Here is a 21,708-nt window from a genome sequence, read left to right as displayed (position 1 = left end):
ATTCGCTAATTTGATATTTTGTCCTACATTGTAGGTGATGACAGTGTAGTGTGTCAGCATTGAGCAAATTTAATCCTTTTCTGTCAATTTAACCATCTATCACAATAAAACAATATATTATGATGGTGCCATGGTTAAAAAAAACCCAACAACAATAGTGCTACGTGAATGCATGAAGCAAGACAGGAGGTGCAAACTGGAGGTAAGCTGGTTGGAAATTGTGGTTTGGTCTGAACAGACAGTCTGTTTGCAGGAAACATGCTGCTTGTTCTCATAGACAGAACGAACACAGCTTAATGTTATGAGGCCGCACCATCCAGGTCGATATTCTACCAACATACAATGTTAATCCTGAATCATGCCGATATCTACAGGTCCCAGACGTGGAAGCACTGATCGGCACCTGCAGAGAAGATTTGATCGTTGGCGGGGTTTATGGCCAAGTGCAGGACTCGCTGAGAATGACCTGGAGCAAAATAAAAACATAAATATAACATGAATCTCCTTTGAAATACTGAGGGGGGCATTGTGAGAATGTTTTTACATATACGTTTCAGAAAAAGACAATTCACTCATTCATCTGTCGAGTTAAATTATTTTACAGCCATTGGGGAAATGGAGTCAATAGAGAGAGAATGGGCAAAGTAAAAGGGTCGGGTCACTATGCCGTCACAACCAGAGACAGACAAACACTCCAATTCACAATTTAAAGTCACTTATTAACCATGAAACCTTTTTTTTTTTTGCTTCTTCGAGCCGGTGGGAGGAAGTAAATCCCATGTAAACACAGGGAGAACATGCAAACAAAGGCTTTCAACCAGACTTCAAGCATGGATATTCTTTCTGTCAGGTGAGGACGCCACCCACTACAGTGCTGTGCACCCCATAAAACAAAAAGTGTCCTTCATTCCTTCTCTCAAGATACTATAATCCACTCACTTCAAGAAGTAAATGTGATTATCAATATCTCACAGTCAGTATTCTGAATTTCTTTAGTGAACATAAAATAATAAATCAGAGGTGAAACTTCAAGAACACATCAAACAAAACTGAAAACCCAAACAGTTTATACAACAAATAAACTGGAGTGTAAATACAGGTCCGGATATATTACTCTGTTGTGCATTTGTTCAATTTCATTTAATTAGGAAGTATAAAGACAATATAACTGCCAAATCCTAGGATCATAATGATTTCAGGGTTTTTTTTCTTTCTTGAGGTCACATTTAAAAGACATATTTCTTTCGACCATGCGAGTTTCACACAAGCCCCAAATCAGTTTTGTATTCTAGAGTTAAAGGTGATGAGTGATATGAGTCTTGTCGCATGGAGCTGTGAACCACATTCATACACTTATGACTGAAAATGTTGATTTTAGTAATGTCTTTTCCTCTGAGTCTATTGCAGTTTTGTTTCAAAGAAAAGAAAAGAAAATGAGAAGTTTTATGCTGTATGAACAGAAACTGGTGCAAGACCAAATGAAAGGTGAATAACAGGCGGAATAAAAAAAAAAAAAAAAAAAAAACTCTTTCCCTGACCTACATATTCAGTACCGTGAGAAACTTCAAATCGCCTTCACAGAGGAAATTACACTCACGGCTCTCACAGGTATGGATAATGTCAGTCGAGGAGCGGACGTGCTACTCAATAGTTTTAACTCCAGCTGAAACAAGCTCTTTACCACGGACACACATCATGACTCCATGATGATGATGTGAAACAGGGCAGCAACTCTCAGGCACTCTGAGCACATACGGGATTTGATATAATCTCACTCTCTCGGCCTTACATGGTCTTACTAACTTGCTCCACAATGAACTTCACATTGAATCTGTGCAAAGCTTTTGCTTGTGAGACTCAATCTTAAAGCTTTTAGTTAACTCCATGTTATATTTACTTTTTCATAAAAACAAATAAAACATTTTTTTTTTCAATTCTAAATCTACCCTGCATTTGATTTTTTTTCTCTCGAAATCTACAAAGGACATTGCGGTGGTCCAACGTCAACTGCAAGTTAATAATTTTATATCGTTTTATGTTCAAATCGCAAGACAGGGAACACTTGTTTGTACAATTTTGGAAAGCATATAAATGCACAACATTTCTTCTTCAGGTCTGTCGTAAAAATTTGACACTGATGTGTTGTTTTTTTTCTCACCTGAATCATGTATTTCAGATATGAATGGTATAACGTATTTGTTGAATTGTACATTTTTGTCTTACAAGTGCAACTCTTTGGAATTCTGACATACAAACCTTTATGCACCTTCACTAAAGGACGGTAGTCATCAGTAGTTTATAAAATCTTTAAATAGGGTATTATAAGCTTATAAACTCTTAGTAAAGTCCAGTTGGGTTGTAAGCCTTAAATAATGGAGTATGTGTGATTTATTTCAGATTTACTATTTTCCAACACGTAATCCAACAGTTTAAAAATAAGTCTTGAAATACCTACTAATAACACCTTAGGGTTCCAATCAAAATGTAAAACCCTTTTAAATTGCTGGTCTTCTTCTTCCGGGCAATACAACCAAAACTCTGAGTAGCCCCACATAGAAAAAAACATTATGTAGGCGTTAACTTCCTGTTTCACATTGACTGCAGGCCCACAACATGAATGAGACACGCTTTTGAAATCAATAATCACAGTGTGCATTAGACGATCACGTAATGGACCAACACCTTAGGTTTATTTTTAGTATACTTGCCTGTGAGCTCATACATGGAGAGGGAAGAGGAACGGTCCCAGGTCCAGGTGGTGACCTTATGATGAGGAACCCCGTGACCAGTTACCAGATATTTCATATATTCAGCCCATCGTAGTGAGCAGATCTGTAAATAAAGTCATCAGATGACATCCCTCCAGCGTTTTTACACGCTATTTGTACAAAACCATTAAGTCGATCACCTGTGAATTTGTGTTTATAGAGGTCACGCAAGAACCTGACTGTGCGTCCCAGATTCTCAGTTGGCCGTCTTTCCACCCGCCTCCTGTGGCGATCACATTCCGTTGCCACGGACACCAGCCCATCGCCTAGACCCGCAAACATGACAGTTACACAGGCACACACAACAATGCCTCATCCAGATCTATTTTTAAACTCCACCATAGCAATTAGGCAATTATTTATCAAAATGTGAGGACTTTCGGTTAAAAAAACAAACAACAACAACTGGAAAACAACTGGAAAAAGTAAAGACAGGACAGCAAATGTTTTAAGATGGATACATGTATGCATCACAAAAGGATCACGTATCAATCAGAACAGAAGTAAAACTCTAAAATGAAGGTTAACGTTATAATTCTATGGGTTGATAATTACTTGTTGTAAATATGAAAAAAAAAACACTTAAAGTTACTCTACCAGAATCCGCAAGGGAAAAATGAAAAACATAGGAGCCAGTTTTAGTTGATGATGTAATCAAACATCTTGATTATCATTGTCAGTACCTTTCTGAAGGAAATTCGTCATTACACTCAAACAAACATATATTTCCAGCATCTATATTTTGCGAAAGATGCCTGGGTTTGTTGACGTCTTGGAAAATTCCCAAAGAAAGATCCTGTTTGCAAACTTGGTCTCGTAATATCACGAGTCGCACTGAGAAAACGATTAACAATCAGTTTCACAACAGTTAAGACTATTCTTGTGGCTTGAATACTCAGACAATATGTCCAACCTAATATAAATGTTGGCAGTGGAAAAAAAACAAGTCATACACCCTCTTTATAACGAAAAGGTAATGTTGCTCTATTGCTCTTTTTTTCCACTTCTGGTTACTGATGCGCCACCACCCACCTGCCAAAATGAAGTCTTGGTATCCCCTGTGCGTAATAATGTCCTTTATCTGCCCCTGATTGTTATTAAAGCTTAAAGGGGGGAAAAAAAGGAAATTACGATTTAAAGAAAAAAAGCTAAAGCTGGGTTATAACGTGCATATAAAGTGCACTGACCTTAACAGCACTTGGCTGTCTCATAGTAGTGAGGGGCCGCCGCGACCTTTTGACTCCTGTGATGTCACTATCCCAGATATGAAGGAGACCCTCTGTGGAGCCGCTCGCAAGCCAGTCATCCCCCGGTGACCACTGCAGGCTGCAGATCCCACCGCTTTGGACGGACGAACCTACCAGCGGTGCAGGAGCCCGAGGATCAAGGTGATGGATATGTCCAAGAACAGAGCCGCTGTTACATCGTGGACACTATTACTTCTCAGAAATAAGGCTGCATTTTAGTTACATTTTTAAATGATAGAAAGTGTTTTGCCATTAAATGACTGTATACGTAATTTTGTCCAAACTGTGAAAACAGCCAGCTTTTGTATTAATTAGCTGGGATCTCTTTGGTCTCTAGAGTTTGGTGATTTATATTTTACTGAATCTCACACACACGCACACCAGTACCTGCTGAGTAAATGCAGTTTCCAGGATAGTGCTCCAACCACAGACAGATGTGACACCAGACACCTCGTCCTCTTACTGCGTTCAACATCCCACAGCTGAGGAGTCAAAGAACGACACCACAAACCGTCATCCTGCTGATTCAAAGTGCCCTTTGACACACACACACACACACACACACACACACACACACACACACACACACACACACACACACACACACACACACACACACACACACACACACACACACACACACACACGCACACACACACACACACACACCTCCTCCTTCTAACCACAGTCTGTGTGAATCACAATCAGCCAATATATTTCTCGCTAATCTAAATTTACTACCTGCACTTCCCCTCGCCTGGTCCCGATGCATAGCGCCGTGCCGTCCCTGGACCAGCACAGAGAGGAGATAGACTGACAGTGTGACCGTCCTCTCTGTGGACTTGGATCCAAATGTCCCACCAGAGCGCGAGTTTCTGAATTCCAAAGGTAAACAGAGGACCCCAGTGCTAATGCAACCAGGCCATTGCAGCTGCAGTCAAGAAGATTAGTGTCTGAAAAAGAAAAGAAGAAAAAAGTACAGGGCAGTCGCCTAAATAGTGTTAAAAACAATAATGACTTTTTTTTTTTGCAACATTTTATTGTTCGGCATTAAAAAGCACATTTGTGACCATGAAAAGACAAGAAAATTCAATATAAAGAAACTTCTGGTCCCAACTTTTCTTCTTGCAAACCGTGGAATTTTTCTGAATATTATTTATTGATTTCAAAATAAATTCCGGCTATTCACTGCCTTGTCCTTTCTCTTCTTGATCCAAAACTATCACCATGCTACTTTACTCAACATAATTAAATATAGAAAATAATGTGGGTATAACAAAGCCCTACCATATAACACGAAAATCAATAGCCACACCATCTTTTTATAATGTCAGCGTTTAGAGGAATCAGAAGAATCAAATTTACACGGAACATTATTAAATCCCGCATATTATTCATATTTAGAGAAAAGGAGAAATAGTATTATAGTGTTGTCATGATGGAAAAAATGTGACAAGAGGGAGAGTGGCTGTATGTTTTCATTGCTATTTTAAATTGATTGGTTGTTACGGAGGTGCAGCTCACATAAGTTCATTTTTCCTTCTGCTCCCTTTCGTTCGTAACATTTTTAACTTTTGTTTTGTTTTAAATTGAATTGTTTTGTTTGGTGGGGAGTTTTTGTCAATGAATAAAATAAAAAAATACTTAACTAAACTAAGAAAATTATGTTAAATAATCCTTCATGATTGTAAAAATGCAGACTCCATCTCATCATACACATCAATATGATGCAATTTAAGAAATATGCTGGCTGGTCAACATGCAGAAAGTTATTATTTAAATGCAGGAATGAAGCAATTAACATAGGCTCCCATTTGTACACAGCTATAGATGTTCTGCAGGTCAATGGGTGAGGGAATATTTACTGAATTATACTTTAATGTCTTACAGTAGTCGTTCAGCAGTGATGGTGCCGCGAACTTCGTGAGTGTCTTCCCACTCACACCCACAGTTTGGTTCAGAACAGCAAAAGGCTGAACGTGACGTCTTTGCTCATCAGGCCCTGCGTTTATGACACAAGTTGGAAATGAAAAGATATTTGGTAAATACAATTAATAGATTGTGGAACTGATACACATTGTATTTAAATAGAAAAATTCACAATGACTTTTTTTTAATAGAAAATTAATGTAATGAATGTAATAATATCCATCCATCCATATTTTACATCGCTTTAGCCTATTCAGGTTCAACAAATGTTACTTATTGCATATCGGTGGGGTAAATCATACAGCGTTTACTCTGCATTAATGAGACCAAAGGGAGAAACATCATATATATTTTTTTAAAGACATTCTGATCGATTTTTTTCTTGACTTTCATGAGATGTAAAAATGTTAAATAGATGGTACACATGGTACAAAGTGAAAACGTTTATATAATCTTAAAAAATGTTAACACAAACAGTCATGTTGGAGGCATCACTGAATAATATAAAGTCTTTCCATTGATCATCTTATTCATTCTGGTTTCCTATTATGACATCATGGAGGATGCATGCGTCAAATTATAGTTTGTGCTGTACCCGCCTGTGGTGGATTACCAGGTTCTTGGACTGCAGTTGTCCACACCCAACTCTGCAAAAAAAAAAAAAAAATCTCTTTTGTAAGACCAATCAGGTGGCTTGTTGAGTGACTTACATATTTTCAACTAATATTAGAAACTGACTCAATACTTTGAAGACACTTTAATTCTGTTTTGTGACGAGTGCAGTAAACCCTGACCAGGTAACCAGTCCATCAAAGGCCATTTACAGCCACCAATTTAGTACATAACCAGACTCCCTGGAGATAAAACCTGTTTGAACTGGAAAAAAAACCCCATACAAGCTCTACACAAAAACGCCCCCAACCCTGGAATCAAGCTGGGGAATTAGATTAGATTAGATTAGGTTAGATTCAACGTTAATGTCATTACAAATGCAACGGAATGCAGTTTAGCATCTAACCAGAAGTGCAATATCGTGAGTGTCAGATAATATTATACACAGACAAATATATATGCATACCAATGTACATTCATGTATATATATATACACACACACACATATATATACATACATATATGCATATATACACATATAAACAATAAAAGAATAGCAGTGATGCAAGAATGTTAACAATGTGAGGCAAAAAGGTGAGTGTGAAATAAAGAACATCTCTCAAATCTCTTAAACTCAGACAACAAACGGAGAAGAGGAAGGTCAACTTATTCTTACTAACCTGTTCTGCTGCAGTGACAGCACACAGCGTTTTCCCTGCTTCACAGGGGGAAACCCCTGAACCCAGAGCTGCCTGTGACACTGCAACAGAAAACATTCATCATAAAACTGCTGCAGATCTACTGTCGAGTAATACAGACTTGTTTAACCTTCATTAGTAAAACTAAAACAACAAAAACATAATGAACTGGGAGCCAATGCTATTTTCACTGAAGTAAATGTACTTCATCTGTGGCCTTTATAAGAACACTTTATATTAAATAAAAAGCATACTGCAGAAATCTCTGACAGATGTGCAAAAAGACAATGGAGGCACTATAATAATGCTATACTGGCATCTAATGCAAACAAGTGACATCCCCTTTGAGTTTGATCATAAAAGAGTGATGATTTGGCTGTAGATTGGAGGCATTTTCATAATATGCGTATTTTGATGTAGCCTCTGCTGAAGGTCGCTATGTGTGCTGACACCTTTTGGTTTATTTCATATGGTTGCAGTATGCTGATATTTATGTCAAATCTGTGTCATGTCAAGTCATGACCCTTTTCTGCAGGGTGCTGAGGTTTTTGTTACCTTGAGGGCTTCTCAGTGCCCGATCATAGTGTCTGGGGGGTGAATCCAGTTCCAGCCTCTGGCAGACTGTGTCGAACTCAAAGCTGGGCTCACACTGCCACCCAGCGGCCAGAGGTGTACTTGCAGAAGAGCTCCGCCTGACGATCCGCCTCCTGAAGCGCTTGTATGAAACTTGAGGTGAAACGATTTCTCCCTTTGAAATAATAATAATAAAAAAAAATACAAATCATGCTAGTCCCCTAATACTCATAAATTGACATTTTCTACGTGTTAACAAACTTTACCCCCTATAACGCTATAACAATCACAGTGTAAGTTAAAGATTTCAATAACATTCCAAAATGTTGTATCTTGGACCGTTGTATCCTGTTTTGAGAAATTCTAACTTTTATGAAGTATATTGTAATATTATTTATTTCTTAAAAACAAATCAATAATATTCTATATGTATATATTTTTTAATTTCCTAAAAAAAAAAGCCTAAGGTGGCTGTTTAACATTTTGAAAGGACAAACGGTCATTTTTGTTGATGCCAAGGCCCTAATGTTGCTGCTGGGTAACTGTGAGACAGTTAAAATGCACAGTGGTTGCTGTGATATTCAATATGGATGCTCCTTACTGACTACTCTGTTGTGTTGTTCCAGGCCTCTGTGAACCCTGGGTGAAGGTCACAGTGCTTGTAACTCAATCCAAACTCAAAAACAACACAGAAACATGTCACAACCAAAATCTCTGACACGACAGGCAGTTTAGCCCATCCATCCATCATCCATCCATCCATCCATCCATCCATCCATCCTCTATACCATTTCACTTGCTGTTATTGTCCAACTACGTGTGCATGTGCAGAAGAACCATTAAACACAGCGGTGAACAACTGCAGTAGCAGCTTTTCTGCCAGCTCCACGGAGCCTGTGCATTTTCAAAAAGTTGTGTTTCCCCACGTTTCCTCGAGAGAAAAAAAACACTTTTCAGAAGTTGCACCTGAGGAGCAGTCAAAAAAAAAAAGTTGCATATTCAGTGTTTCCTGCCACCCTCTTCCTATAAATGGATACCAAAAATTCAAAGGGAATGTAGCATTTTCAATAGGTTGTTGTGTAAACAGGGCCTGTGTTATGTTGTTTCCACTAATCTTAAGAAACGTGTTTTGTTTTTCAAATCTATGTTTTCTTTGGAAATGTTTACAATTTGCTTGGTGGTTTTGGGGACCGGACGGGGCCGGTTTTTGCCCAAGGCCCTTATGTTTGACACCCCTGTTTCAATCTTGACGATGTCAAGTAACTTTTAGGTTTGTTTTGAGGCGATACAGCCACGGAGGTTCCTCCTCCTCCTCCTCCTCCTCCTCCTCCTCCTCCAGACTTCCTCCTGAATTTCTCCGCCCCGGGACGACGGGGCACGACTCCCCTCCAAGATGGAGGCTTTAGGGGGCTACCCTACTCGCTCCTCCAACCCCAAAGCCAGGAAGCTAGGGGTCCTGCTGAGCATGACAGTCGGCGTGGGGTGTCTGTTCCTCCTGCAGACGCAGCTGGTGAAGCCGAAGGACTTCTACTCCTTCGAGGTGAAGGACGCGAGGGGGAGGACGGTGTCTCTGGAGAAGTACCGAGGGAAGGTCTGTCCACATCGTCCCGTCTCCTTCCAGCTTCGCCTGATTAAAAAATGCCTGCAAACGCCGTCTTAACTCTTTTCACCGGTCGGTCTGTGGCGGATTTCTTGTCTGAACCGTGGTTTCCGGGGAATATTTCTCTCCCTCCACCCCCGCTGACTGCGCTCTGCTCTGTCCGCTGCTCCAACAGGTCTCCCTGGTTGTAAACGTGGCGAGTCGCAGCGAGCAGACGGAGGCCAATTACCGGGCTCTGCAGGAGCTCCACCGGGAGCTGGGCACGTCGCACTTCAACGTGCTGGCCTTCCCCTGCGGACAGTTCGGGGACACCGAGACCGGCAGGGGCCGGGACATCGAGGCTTTCGCCAAGTCCACCTACGGAACCACCTTCCCCTTTTTCAACAAGATCAAAATAATGGGCTCGGAGGCAGAACCTGCCTTCAAGTTCCTCACAGGTTAGAACCAGCCGAACCACCTCTCTGTGATTCCGTGTCACAATAATTATTCTTACTAAAAAAAGCCTGCAGCCACAAGTTTATACTTAAATGTAATAAATCTCAAGCAATACAACATGATGTTGCATTATTTATAAAACTATATTGTGTTCTTTAATGCGATAAATTAACAAAAACAAGGTTTTGCTTGCACAGATATTCTAAAAACTGTTTTCATGCAGATCTGGCTTATTATTTGATCCAGCATATGAAAAGCTCAGTCTATAGGTGAACGTTCCTTGCTATTTTTGTTGAGAAAATCATCAAGAAAAGGGAGATAAGACTACATTATTTTATCAAACTACAAGTAGAAAGATTCCGACAGAATAGTTTTAGTTAAAATTAGAGTTTTGTTTGAATAATAATAAATATTTTTAGATAGAGAGAGAGAATGAATGATTGATATGCAAAAGCCTCTGTCAAGACCTGATTTTTATTTACTCCAAATATGATTTCCCATGGGTCAGGAGTTGACCTCAATGTTTTTATAATCAAATTACAGGAAAACTGGCATTAAGCTCAAATTGACATTCTATATCAGTGTTTGTCAAACACCTATGGCCTGATCTTATCTTGAGTGGGTCAGGCTAGTAAAACAGTGTCAGAATAACTTTTAATTTTAAACTTCTTTTTTTTTTTTGTAGTTGCACAAGTATGCTTGATGAAAATGTCAATGTTTTTAGCAAAATCCAGACAATATTGAAAATGAGTCTCAACATAAAGACACTTTTACTGAAACTTTCTGCTGCAAAGTAGAATGAAATGTCCAAAAAACATCCCCAAATCTGTGTTTTCTTTGAAATGTTTACACTTTGCTTGATGGTTTGACGAGCCCTATTGGAGCCCCTTTCAGGATGGTTTTGGATTTGAGTTTTTCGGTTATTGGTGATTGGTGATGTATGGCCTCTTTATTTTTATACAGCTAATATTAGAAAACATTCTATCTCGATTGTGGTTGTACTATCACACGAGTATACATACATACATTTGTGTTGATGGCTCACGAACAAAAGCAAGATTAAAGTGCAATACTTATCAAAATGTGCACTGCAGTGTCAGATAGTTAAGTTTATCCATCGCCCACCTTCTTCAAAGTGTATAAACTAACATTTCATTTTTAACAAGGCGTTTGAAAGAAAGAGTAATAAGACTTTAAGCATCTTTAAGCAGAAGCAGTGGTTGTCCTTAACATGCTTATACTATAAAATTCCATAATCTGTTGTCATTATTGTCTTTGATGGGACATACAACTAGATAATGATTGAATCTTTTTTTGTTCACCTAGTTTTTCAGAATGTACTCTTTTGTATGGCTTTAAATTGTATTTATTAATTAGATAACAGTGGCTCCTACGCTCATGTATATTTGATAGTATTTATGCTACTCATCTATTTCAAACTGTATTTCTCATGTTACCAAGGTTTGTGATGTAAACTTTGAATGAATTAAGATAAAATGTATCGATCTATGCTTTTCAGATTCTGTACAGAAAGTCCCAAAGTGGAACTTCTGGAAGTTTCTGGTGAACCCCGAGGGGAAAGTGGAGCGATTCTGGCGAACCGACGAGCCCATGGAGAAGATCCGACAGGAGGCCACGGCAATGGTGCGAGAGATCATCATAAAGAAACGCGTGGAGCTATGATGGCACGCGTTGATGGAGAGTGGACATACTGCTGCACTCTGCACATCCTAAACGTCGAGAGCCAGGAGCGAATTTGCTGTCGAACAGTGTTTAACAGCGAGTGCCGGTGGGACACATCTTGCGCCAGAAAAACACAGGAAGACCACTAGTGCCAGTCACAAAGGCAAGGAATGACGGTGATTGAAGGCCGAGCCACAGTGTTTGTGTAATTGTATTTGTAAGAGTGTGGTTCCAGACACATTCCTCATGATGACCGTTGCCGTAGCTGAAGGATTGATAAGCCTGTTTTTCTTTTTTGAAATCTCCCTTTTCCTGATTGTGTCCTTTGTACCATATTTTGTACCATCTGAAATGTCTCCACTGTGCAACGAATTAAAGAATATGAAATGTAATCTTTTTAGCATTTACATCAAAAACAATATCTAGTTGACAAAGCCCCCTTTGACTGATCTGAGCACTGTGAGTTCTGCAACATCTATCCATCAATAAATTTATTTCAGAATGATCTATATGATGAGGTTTGGATATTTTGTTCCGGCTTCTTGTGGGATCCTCGTGAAGTAATTCTTTCATGATATTTGACAGCCATTTCTGTGTTTGTGGGAGGATTCCCTCTCAATATGATTGCTTAGGAAACAGTTGTTGTGATTCGCTACAGGTATCCCTGTTGGTGTGGGATGAATAGGCAGCTGGAGGGCAGAAGCAGGTAAGCTGGCACACAAATAGTCAACCAGCTAACAAGACACTGCCTCCCAGACACCCACAACGAGCTGCAAGAGAAACGGCTTCACTTTTGAACTGCGTCATGATCATGTAGTTCTAAGCAAACTCTATTTTCGGGGTTTTTCATGTTGTAAGCCACTTTGCACTTCTCTGCTTTGTTCCATTTTTTTTTTTTTTTTTTTTAGACAATATTGACAATTGCTGTTGTTGCCTACAGGCAATAAATAGTAGATTTCATATCTATGGCTTTAGACTAAAACAATATGATTTTAGGTTTTGCGGTTTTTAATGTGTTTTACTTAAATAAATACTATAGTTTCACAGTCCTCTGTATTCAGTGTGGTCAGATGTAACTGTTAGAGTAGCAGAGCAGTGTGAGCTGGCAAAAAGAAACCGTCAGCTAACATTACACTGCCTCCCCACAAGTCACGCTTCTCAGAGGCTCAGATTTATCGACATCGCAACGTTGTAAAAGTAAGGGTTTTGTCATTCCTAAATGTAGGATATCACTCATTGGCTTTTTATCCACAGGTGAATTATGTTGGGTGGAAGCGGCGGCAGTGAGGAGTGCCGCTGAGAGCTGTTAGTCAAACAGCACAGCCAGCAGCAAGGCACTGCCCCACCGTCACCACCATTCAAAACGATGCAGGAAACAGAAGCGACCTGACAATTTTACATTGACTGGCAGCTTTCCTTTTATTCCCCACTCTTACCTTGAAGGGACACGGTCTCCTCTTTCCAGAAAGATTTTTCGACAGCGCCCTGAACATGAAAAGAAACATGAAGCTTTAGCAGATTTCTTGTACAAGCACATGTCAAATGCTTTCAATAGAGAGATTTTTAAAAACCTGTTTCAAACCAGCTCAAAACTGTGAAACTCCCATTTCTAGCTTATACCTTTAGCTTGTAAGTCTTGAGTATTTCATGAAATTTAATGTTGTTGTTTTTTCTTCCAGTTTTTACTAAAGGCCATAATTACTCCTCCATCCATTTTTTAAGTGGAGCGTCACAAAGACAGGTGACATTCTGTACTGGTCGGCAGCCGCCACAAGGCAAATCCACCATCACAAATTAATCTTATATGCATCTTTTTGAGGCTGTGAGAATAAACCAATATATGTACAGGTAGAACATATCAACTCTTTGCTGAAAGGCCCACAAGCCCTGAATTGAACCACTGTAAGGTGAGACTGCCAACTAGAACACCAACAAGTGGAAAAGTCAGGATTTTCCCAAGTAAAGTTTCATTATTGAAACTTTTAATGGATTTGGATGAATCATTGATCAAGTTTGGTAACTTTCAATAATTGTCCTTTGTTCTTTTGCTCCTTACACATTGTTTATGGCCATGAATTAAACAAACACATAAAACAAACAAACACTTTTGCAAAATACAGTGGTCACACTTTGCTTTGGTCTTATCTTTCCAGTCGGATTTTCATTTTCTAAATTGATGAAATAGGAAGGAAATATATGCACATAATAAAATGACAACAAGTGCTATCAAACCACACTATCAAACAGTGTTGCAAGCTAATCGTATGTTAGTGACACAACACATAGTATATAGAAAGAAATCAAACATTGTAGCCTATGATTTACAGAAAATGTTTCCATTAAGAGTATTTATTGGGTAGAATGGTAGAATTGGTTGTTTATCCCTTTTAAATCATTTCTTAATCTCACCATGGGGATTAAACAAGACCTTTAAATCCCCCGCTTGTTCCTCATTAACATGGAGACCATTAGCGCCCTCTATGGGCCCAAAGTAATCCTACATAGATCAAGTTCGAATCTGTATAGAAATGATTCGCAACTGCCAAAAAAAGCCTCAACAAAATATATTGTCAGTGATATTTAAGTACCTATTTTTTCAATGATGTACTTGCCAATAATATTAAAGTCGAGGACACTTTGATCAATGTGATTACGTCGCATTTGCATAAATAACATACTAATACTGTATATCTCATCAACATGCGATAACATAAATTCGCCTGTTCATCTCAGCAAGTTAGTATTTTAGGAAGTCACAACAAAAAGTCGCAGACTTGTGTTTAATGTTTGAGGTGTGTTGCCTAGTAGCAGCAACAACAGCTATATTAACCAAAAGTGTCACAACTATCCAAAATAATCACTGAACTATCATTACAATGTACTCACCCGTTTGGTTTCGACTCCATGTGTGCCTTTCAACCACATCTCCACTCCTCATCGTTTGAGACACCCTCCTCTCCCTCCTGTTGCCGGTGCTTCTCTGCGGGCCATGCCTGGCGCACCTGTCGCCTCCTCCGCTGCCGCCTCTCCTAAATACTGTCTCCAGGCGCAAAGCGGAGCGGGAAGCACCGTCCTCTGCGCTGCTATTGGCGCCCACACCCGGGTTTCTTTTTTTTTTTCTTCCTTCAGTTTATTGTTTACTTAAGGGCACTCACTTCAATTGACGGTTTCTTCTGCGTCTTCGTTTCTCCTGGAAACAAACGACAAAAGCAGAAAGAGCTGCGCGGTAAGGTGATAAAGGTGAAGGCGGGCAGTGTAATCATCTGATCAGGACAAGGATGCACTGATTGACATTGTAATGACAGTGCTGTTCACACTGTTTCGTTACTTCCCGCAAATGCACCATTGTGTCCTCTGTTGTGAGTTACTGACAAAAAAAAAAAAAAATCCAATCATTTCAAGATATACGTTGGGAAAAATGTCTAGCGACCAAACGGGATGTGTTGCGTGAAGACCTTTGTGAAAAATGTTTTATTAAATGAATGCAATGATGTCAAAGCCCTTTAATCTCTTCGAACACTACAATTATTCTAAAACTTAACAACATATCAAAAATGTAGGTGCATCTAAGAAATATTACAATAAACCTGAAAAGTTACTTTTGTCCATAATTCAATCAAAGAGCAACACCTGATTTGTTGCAATTGAACTCAGATATCTATTACTATTTTGCTCTTTGTAATTCAAGAAAGTCGTCATTAATTTACAATTCCGTTGTTTAGTCAAAATTGTATCACTTTTTGTATTTTATCAGTACCGGTTCTATCAATTCACTTCATCCATGTTTGGAACTATTTAACTCAGGCTACATATAGTATACAAGAGAAGAAATTAAAACATGAAATACGGTAGAAACTAACACCACCCAAAATATATTCATTGATATATATATTTTACATACCGCCATTGTTAAATTGTAATTTCCCCCCAGAAATATGTTTATACTTATTATTTGATTACTGTCTATGCATAAAGTTCAGCAAAGCAGTTGACATCTCTTGTATTTTGTCATTATTTGTCGCTATTTACTGTGTAAATTTACAACCAGGCAGTAAATTGACTTTTCCAATCAAACCACCACAAAACCATTGTGTATGTGAGCTCGACCTGTGCAGAGATTGCTCCTCAGGTGACAATGACGCGGATTTGCGGGTGTTTCGCGGGACTCGCTGCTATGGCGCTATAGTGGGCCGGGCGGCGCGCGCGGGCCGCACGTTCTGGCCACCTGTCACTTCCATATGCGCTCACGCCCCGAGCTCTAGCCTGCCACCACGGGACAGGTGCTTCATCAGTGGGCAGCAGGGAGTCGTGCGCCCCTCCTCTGCTGGTTCAACACTAAACACAAAAATCATGGGGTTTAAAAAAAAAAAAAAAAGCTGGCCAATGTGAGTTGTTTAATGTATAAAGAGAATAGACCTTTCAAAATATGTCTTTGTCATTACATATCAAACAATCGCATCAAATTCAGATATAGAGTAAATAAAATAAAATAAACATTTCGTCTTCCAGCCTGTAATCCTGCCCACCAGGCACCACCAGCAGCTCTCCTTAAGAAACATCAATTAATACTTTTTTTTTTCTTTTTTTGCGCCCGCCACAATGTTTCCCGCGGGACTCTGTCTGGTTTCCAGCCTCCCTCCAGGTTTGTCTTTGGTCACCGTAGAAACTCATTGTGGCTTGTATTTTCTTTTTCCCTCCCGCATTGTCCCCCGCAGTTTGGCGGCAGTTTAACCGGTTAAATGTGTCACGCAGCCAGCTTAAGGCTGCTGGGCTCTCTGCGCTCTGCGCCTTCATGCTGCCGTCAATGACATTTGTTTGCAGCAAAAAGTGGTTGAAAAGCAAGATTGACAGTTTATGCGGTTACAAGGAGGCTTGAGCTTTAGTGTGCTGACTGATTTTACGTTGGCAGCTGCCGTTTAAAGAGTTGAGCAATTCTATCTATCTATCTATCTATCTATCTATCTATCTATCTATCTATCTATCTATCTATCTATCTATCTATCTATCTATCTATCTATCTATCTATCTATCTATCTATCTATCTATCTATCTATCTATCTATCTATCTATCTATCTATCTATCTATCAGGAAAGGCATCTTTATTTTTCTATTTTGAGGGAAGTTTTTACTGTAATGCTGTCAAAAAGATCAAGCCAGCCAGCCAGAGGGAATTCAGAGTGGCCACAAACAAGAAAAACCCTCATGGATTTTACAGTTTCCATAAACTAGATAGGACGGTCAAAAGAAACTTTGTTGAAAGTTGTAACTATGCTAATTTCTATGTTAGTTATCAATAGATATAGCTTTGAATTGCGAGGATGACAGGAGGAAGATGCAAGTTCCACATAGAAAAGATCCTGAGCTCAGATTCATGTGAAGCGACTGTGATAACCACATTACGATTGTTACTAAAACACCACTTTCTGAAGACTACACCTGTGTTTTATGATAGACAGCCAAGATGATGTGACATTTTGACATCCAGATCAATAATCAATGCCTCTGTTTTCTCTATGCTGAGCTGAAGAAAACTTTTTTTTATTTTTTTTAAGCAGATTCATGGATAAGGTAATTCAATGAACAGCCTATTTTTTTGTGGAGCCTAACAATTGTTTAGTATTGCAGTCACTCACTGAAGCTTCCTTAAGGAACGGTCAAAGATTGTATTTACTTCATGTTTTTTCAAAGATTGATTATATATATTTTTTTCAAATATACGTTTTACGTCTTAAATGCTGCTGTAAATGTATCATGAAGAAGTTCAATGAACTCTTTATCAAGTTCTTGTTTGCTCTGGTAAAGTTATGTTCTCAACAGCAGCAGTGCTCCATGTTGTTTTCATCCAAGAGGCTGCACTGACGCCTCCACTTTGACATAAACCACTTCAAGATCCTGGAGTCTAAACATGTGTAAACATAAAAGTTGTTGCATCGATGAGATTCATCCACTATTTATAGCTGAAAGATCTCAACATGAGCCATCTTCATAAGAAAAGATAACCACAGAGATGCCTAAAGGTCAGAAAGTCACATCTTTAAAAGTTACTTTAAGTTCAGGCTGTTTTCTTCTTGCTATGATTCATTTTCCTTCAATTTGTAATTATAGTTTGTGATGACATATTAAACAACATTAATGTGACACTTATTTCTCTGAAAATGGCCTTCCTTAAAGGAACGTTGGTTTAGATGTTTTGCAATCGAGACCCCCCCCCCCAAAAAAATGTTTGAATTTCCAAAAAGGATACGAACAAGGATGTTGGCTGCATTGCGCCACGACTCAGTGCCCCTCTTTTTTTGTCAGACCACACAGTCAATCAGGTGGGGACAAAAGAAAAGGAAGTCACTGTTTCTCAAAGCAGGTCAGGGGGTTACCTCTGTTTCACTGCTCAAACAAGGAAAGTTCACACTGGAGACAGTTTCTTTCCATTTGACTTCAAAATCAATTTCCTTAACTCTCCAGGTTTGGAGTTTGTACTTCTAAACGATGTAAACTTAAAAAATAAAACACACACACATTTTCCCAAACTTGAAAAAAAGCATTTTTTTATTTTCAGTGGCAAAAAGGATGCTGCCTGATTAAAATAAGCAACAACGCTGAGGCATGTAAACAGAGGGACAATGTAAACAGCTTGGGCAGTATTATTTCCTTACAAGCTACCTGAGGAAGACATCATGTAATCATTCACTGATAACACTCGAGATTGTTGGCTAAGCTTTAACAGCTGGTGCCCACCCACATTTCCATCCAGTCCTGGACAGGCTTACTTCACCTTTATATCATTCCCTTGAGCCACATGGCAGCCTTTAGCTCAATCAACTTTAATCCCTGGGCTCAGCTGTGGTTGGGAACCCAGCGAAAGCGGTATCCACCCTGCTGAGTCCTGGAGGTGAACGCATGTCCGTGAGGAAAGGCTTGAGTCCTTATAGTGCTGTGCTCCCTGATAGAGGTTCTGAAAGACGAGATCCTCTCTGCAGCTTCTGCTCCACCGAACGTCTCACTGCTGTCTTTCAGTATAGACGTCTGTAGGCCCGAGAATGCACCGTGCATGCGTATTGGGTCCCATTCCTGCTGCCGTCCTGCTCCGGGGGAGCAGCTGTGCAGGACAGCATTACACCGTGTGCTGACGTCTCGTAGCATATCCTCCACCGAGTCCGAGGTCTCTGTTTCATAGCCTTCATCCAACCGCTGCCGCTTGCAGGGACTCAGGGAAGGTTTTTCACTGCGGGGCATCACTGCGTCTCCTATTTTTGAGTCTTTCATTGTCATCAGTTTCTAAAACAAAAGAGCCAATCCATCATCAGAAATGAACGCGAAAGTCAATTTGTAAGAATAAAAAAATTGGATTGTATGTTATAAAAATGTGTATGTGTTTATCTTCAGTGGCGTACTCACCTCAAGGACTGAGGCCAGGTGCTTTGCTCGATTGGCCAGCTGCCTGAGGTGGACATTTTTCTCCTCAAAGGAGTCAACCTCTCCTTGTTTTCTGTGAAGAGCCTGGTGAAGCTGCAAAAGTAAATAGCAAATTCTGATCAGAGAAACTTTCCAGTTTGAGACTTCTTCATCACCAAGTTCAATCCATCCATCTTCCTGACTCTGGGTGGAGACAAGGGTACGCCCTGTTAGAGCACAACCACACAAACATTCATTCATACGTTGTATTATTTTCAGAATCCATAAATAAAAGCAGTTCAAAATGGGAGGAATACTGAAACTTGGATACTGAAACTCGGATTCTTTTTGATGTGAGGCAAGAGTGTAAAACAACACACTCAAACTGTGCAGCCCTGCTTGCCACTATGTTGACATTACTGATTTATATACAATATCAATACAAAAATATGATATTGTAATGGAGACCAGATTTGCAAAGTTTGACTGTTTACTTGCTAATGAGGTTTTCTAAATGATTGAATGTTGGATGCTGAACATGGAAATTAAAAAAAGTCCGTACTGTCATCCTGTCTACGTCAAATTAAACCTGCAGCACATTGACCATGGATTTTACAGGTACCTCTTGGTTGACTCTAATTGAATATTCCAGTGCACTTCCGTGACTTTCTGCCATACTCCTCCACGGAGCTCCATCCTGGGTAAGTGGGTTGCCAGGTTCTGTGGGTGAGTAAACGCGCGTGTCCTCTGTGGTGAAGTTCCTGTCAGGGGTGAGTGGAGGTATGACGCATCCCTGGAAAGGCACCAGCGCGGTGGGAGACAGGCTGCTCTCCAGCGTTGCAGGGGAGTCTGACAGGACAGGCAATAAATAGGCATTTCAAGCAAGTTAAGAATTTAAAAGATCTCAGTTCACGATGGCGTTTATATTGATGATGGTCTCACCTGCTATAAAATCCAGCACGTAATCTCCGAAGTCTTGATCGCAGGCATTTGATTCATTCACCTGTGTGCGAAAAAGAAAACAGATTAGTAATATGACAACATCGCTCTCGGCTGATATAGAAATCAGAACAATTCTACCTGGAAGTCCCACCAGGGCCAGGCAGGACAGTGTGGCATCGTGACTGAACATGTCTTGGTATTCATTTCAATAAGCGCACCTGTACGTTATGCGTTATGAGCGCAGGGTGACCCGTGGCAAAGAGGCAGTTTGAGGAAGAAAAGCACCTGTGAGGTCTGACCAATTGGTAGGCAGCGTGTCACGAGAAACTACAATGCCACTTGTGCAGGATTCCAGCACATCTTGTCAAACATTAACAGACGGATGTTGAGCTGCAGATCAGCAAGCTTATCCGATGCGCAGATAAGTTGAACCGGTGGTGCAAAAAAAAACCGGAGCAAGACATTTACACATTCGAAAGATATGTCTAAATCATTTTTTTTAAACTCCTTTTCTCCCTCACCTGAGAGCCGAGGGAGTTTGTGTCTTGTCTGGCCGCACTATCGTCCACGTCATCCCATGCAATGGTTGAAAAAGCTGCAACGCAAGAACAGGAGCGCAGTTGATTGGATATAAACACTTTAACGCTTATATTCTTTAACAGGTGCTTGTAATTTAAACCGAAATGCGCAAACCTTGTTCAATGATTGATGGGAGTTCCACATACACAGTCACTGGACTGCTGCTTCTTGGCACCAACACTTTATCCTGCAGGCATGGAGTATTTTAATAGCTTGATCAGCGCCAGAATAATATTGCGCGTAATTGCAAACAGATAAGTCATACCTTTTTGTATCTTAAAGCTCCTCCTTCCTGTCGCCCCATTTTGTTTGGGAAAAATGCACCGAAATGTGTCCTATCTGTTTTCATCTCCATCTTTATTGCTCGTTTCCCCCACCAGAACTAAATGTGCATGGTTTGATTTTGAGCTGATATAGGAGACCTTCTCCCGGTCTGCGAGCCTCCATGCCGCGGTTTCATACTTTTGACCCAATCAAATGGATTTGTTGGGTCTCCAGGGAGCGACAGCGTCCTCGGAGATTAAATTGGTGCAGACTAACGGTTTTCAGCTCTGAAGTGTTGAAGTGTTACCGCGCGTAAAAGCGCCTTTGCAGCGGGTGAACTCTCTTTCTCTCTGATTCAGACTCCCCCTCCCTTGGTCGAGAGCCAGGTATTTCTGTCTAAATAAAAGCTGTCAAGGACTCACCAAACTCCTCCCAAAAATGTCTGTAATTCTTCGAGACGGGTTTTTTTTTTTTTTTTACTTTCATATCAGCAACTAAAAATGCTGGATTCGACTCGAACATTCTGTGCGTTATTTATTTCGAAACGTGCGTAAAAGACACATAAATCAAACCATGTACAAAAATCAAAGTGAAAAAGGAAATGGGTAATTACAGCAAACAGCTCGGGAAACATTCGTGACAAATGGCCCTGGTAAACAAACAAGAGTGAGTCTCGTTGACTCTTTGCGCTGAATGCACCTGTGTGGTCGACAAGGTGTCAGCAGGTCGAACTGACACGCGTAATGGATTATCAGATAAAGAACCTCAATTGAACAGACTGTGTTGACACAGTTCGGTTACAAACAATACAGGCAACGGTAAATAAACCATGGCTCAACTGACCTTGAGACAAACCAGCACAATAACTAATAATCCTCTCTGTGGTCAATCCTGGCCCGACGCATATTGCACCATATGCAGGTGCATCGGGCTCCGGTGACCACCAGAGGACCCTAAAGAGTATGTACAGTGTAGGATTTTCTTAAAA

The 21,708-nt window shown here is 40.1% G+C and overlaps 3 protein-coding genes across 3 annotated transcripts; 1 reads left to right on the top strand and 2 right to left on the bottom strand.

Moving 5' to 3' along the window:
- Positions 1 to 368: 368 nt before the first annotated feature.
- Positions 369 to 8,330, bottom strand: LOC308132782 (cell division cycle protein 20 homolog B-like; the record flags this gene model as incomplete). The annotated part of the gene is made up of 9 exons (XM_080499965.1): positions 369 to 466; positions 2,709 to 2,832; positions 2,909 to 3,034; positions 3,956 to 4,184; positions 4,403 to 4,497; positions 4,757 to 4,968; positions 5,904 to 6,017; positions 7,810 to 7,969; positions 8,325 to 8,330. 9 exons carry the CDS (start codon positions 8,328 to 8,330, stop codon positions 369 to 371), a joined length of 1,164 nt encoding a protein of 387 aa, XP_080356091.1.
- Positions 8,331 to 9,211: 881 nt separating this feature from the next.
- Positions 9,212 to 12,023, top strand: gpx8 (glutathione peroxidase 8 (putative)). The gene is made up of 3 exons (XM_080498835.1): positions 9,212 to 9,418; positions 9,603 to 9,864; positions 11,382 to 12,023. Exons 1-3 carry the CDS (start codon positions 9,221 to 9,223, stop codon positions 11,543 to 11,545), a joined length of 624 nt encoding a protein of 207 aa, XP_080354961.1. The 5' UTR covers positions 9,212 to 9,220; the 3' UTR covers positions 11,546 to 12,023.
- A 6,354-nt stretch (positions 12,024 to 18,377) lies between these two features.
- On the bottom strand, positions 18,378 to 20,760 carry mcidas (multiciliate differentiation and DNA synthesis associated cell cycle protein; the record flags this gene model as incomplete). The annotated part of the gene is made up of 7 exons (XM_080499964.1): positions 18,378 to 18,818; positions 18,939 to 19,049; positions 19,558 to 19,784; positions 19,878 to 19,938; positions 20,399 to 20,472; positions 20,571 to 20,643; positions 20,722 to 20,760. The coding sequence occupies 7 exons, from the start codon at positions 20,758 to 20,760 to the stop codon at positions 18,378 to 18,380; spliced, it is 1,026 nt and encodes a 341-aa protein (XP_080356090.1).
- Positions 20,761 to 21,708: the final 948 nt, after the last annotated feature.

The sequence above is a fragment of the Blennius ocellaris genome (genome assembly GCF_963422515.1).
Source record: "Blennius ocellaris genome assembly, chromosome: 7".
Classification (NCBI taxonomy): domain Eukaryota; kingdom Metazoa; phylum Chordata; class Actinopteri; order Blenniiformes; family Blenniidae; genus Blennius; species Blennius ocellaris.
This window is presented reverse-complemented; position numbering and strand designations above follow the sequence as displayed.

Coding starts and splice junctions, on each gene's coding strand:
- gpx8 (XM_080498835.1), top strand. CDS start 9,221: ATGGAGGCTTTAGGGGGCTACCCTACTCGCTCCTCCAACCCCAAAGCC. Junction 9,419..9,602: donor TGGAGAAGTACCGAGGGAAG/GTCTGTCCACAT, acceptor CTGCTCCAACAG/GTCTCCCTGGTTGTAAACGT. Junction 9,865..11,381: donor TGCCTTCAAGTTCCTCACAG/GTTAGAACCAGC, acceptor TATGCTTTTCAG/ATTCTGTACAGAAAGTCCCA.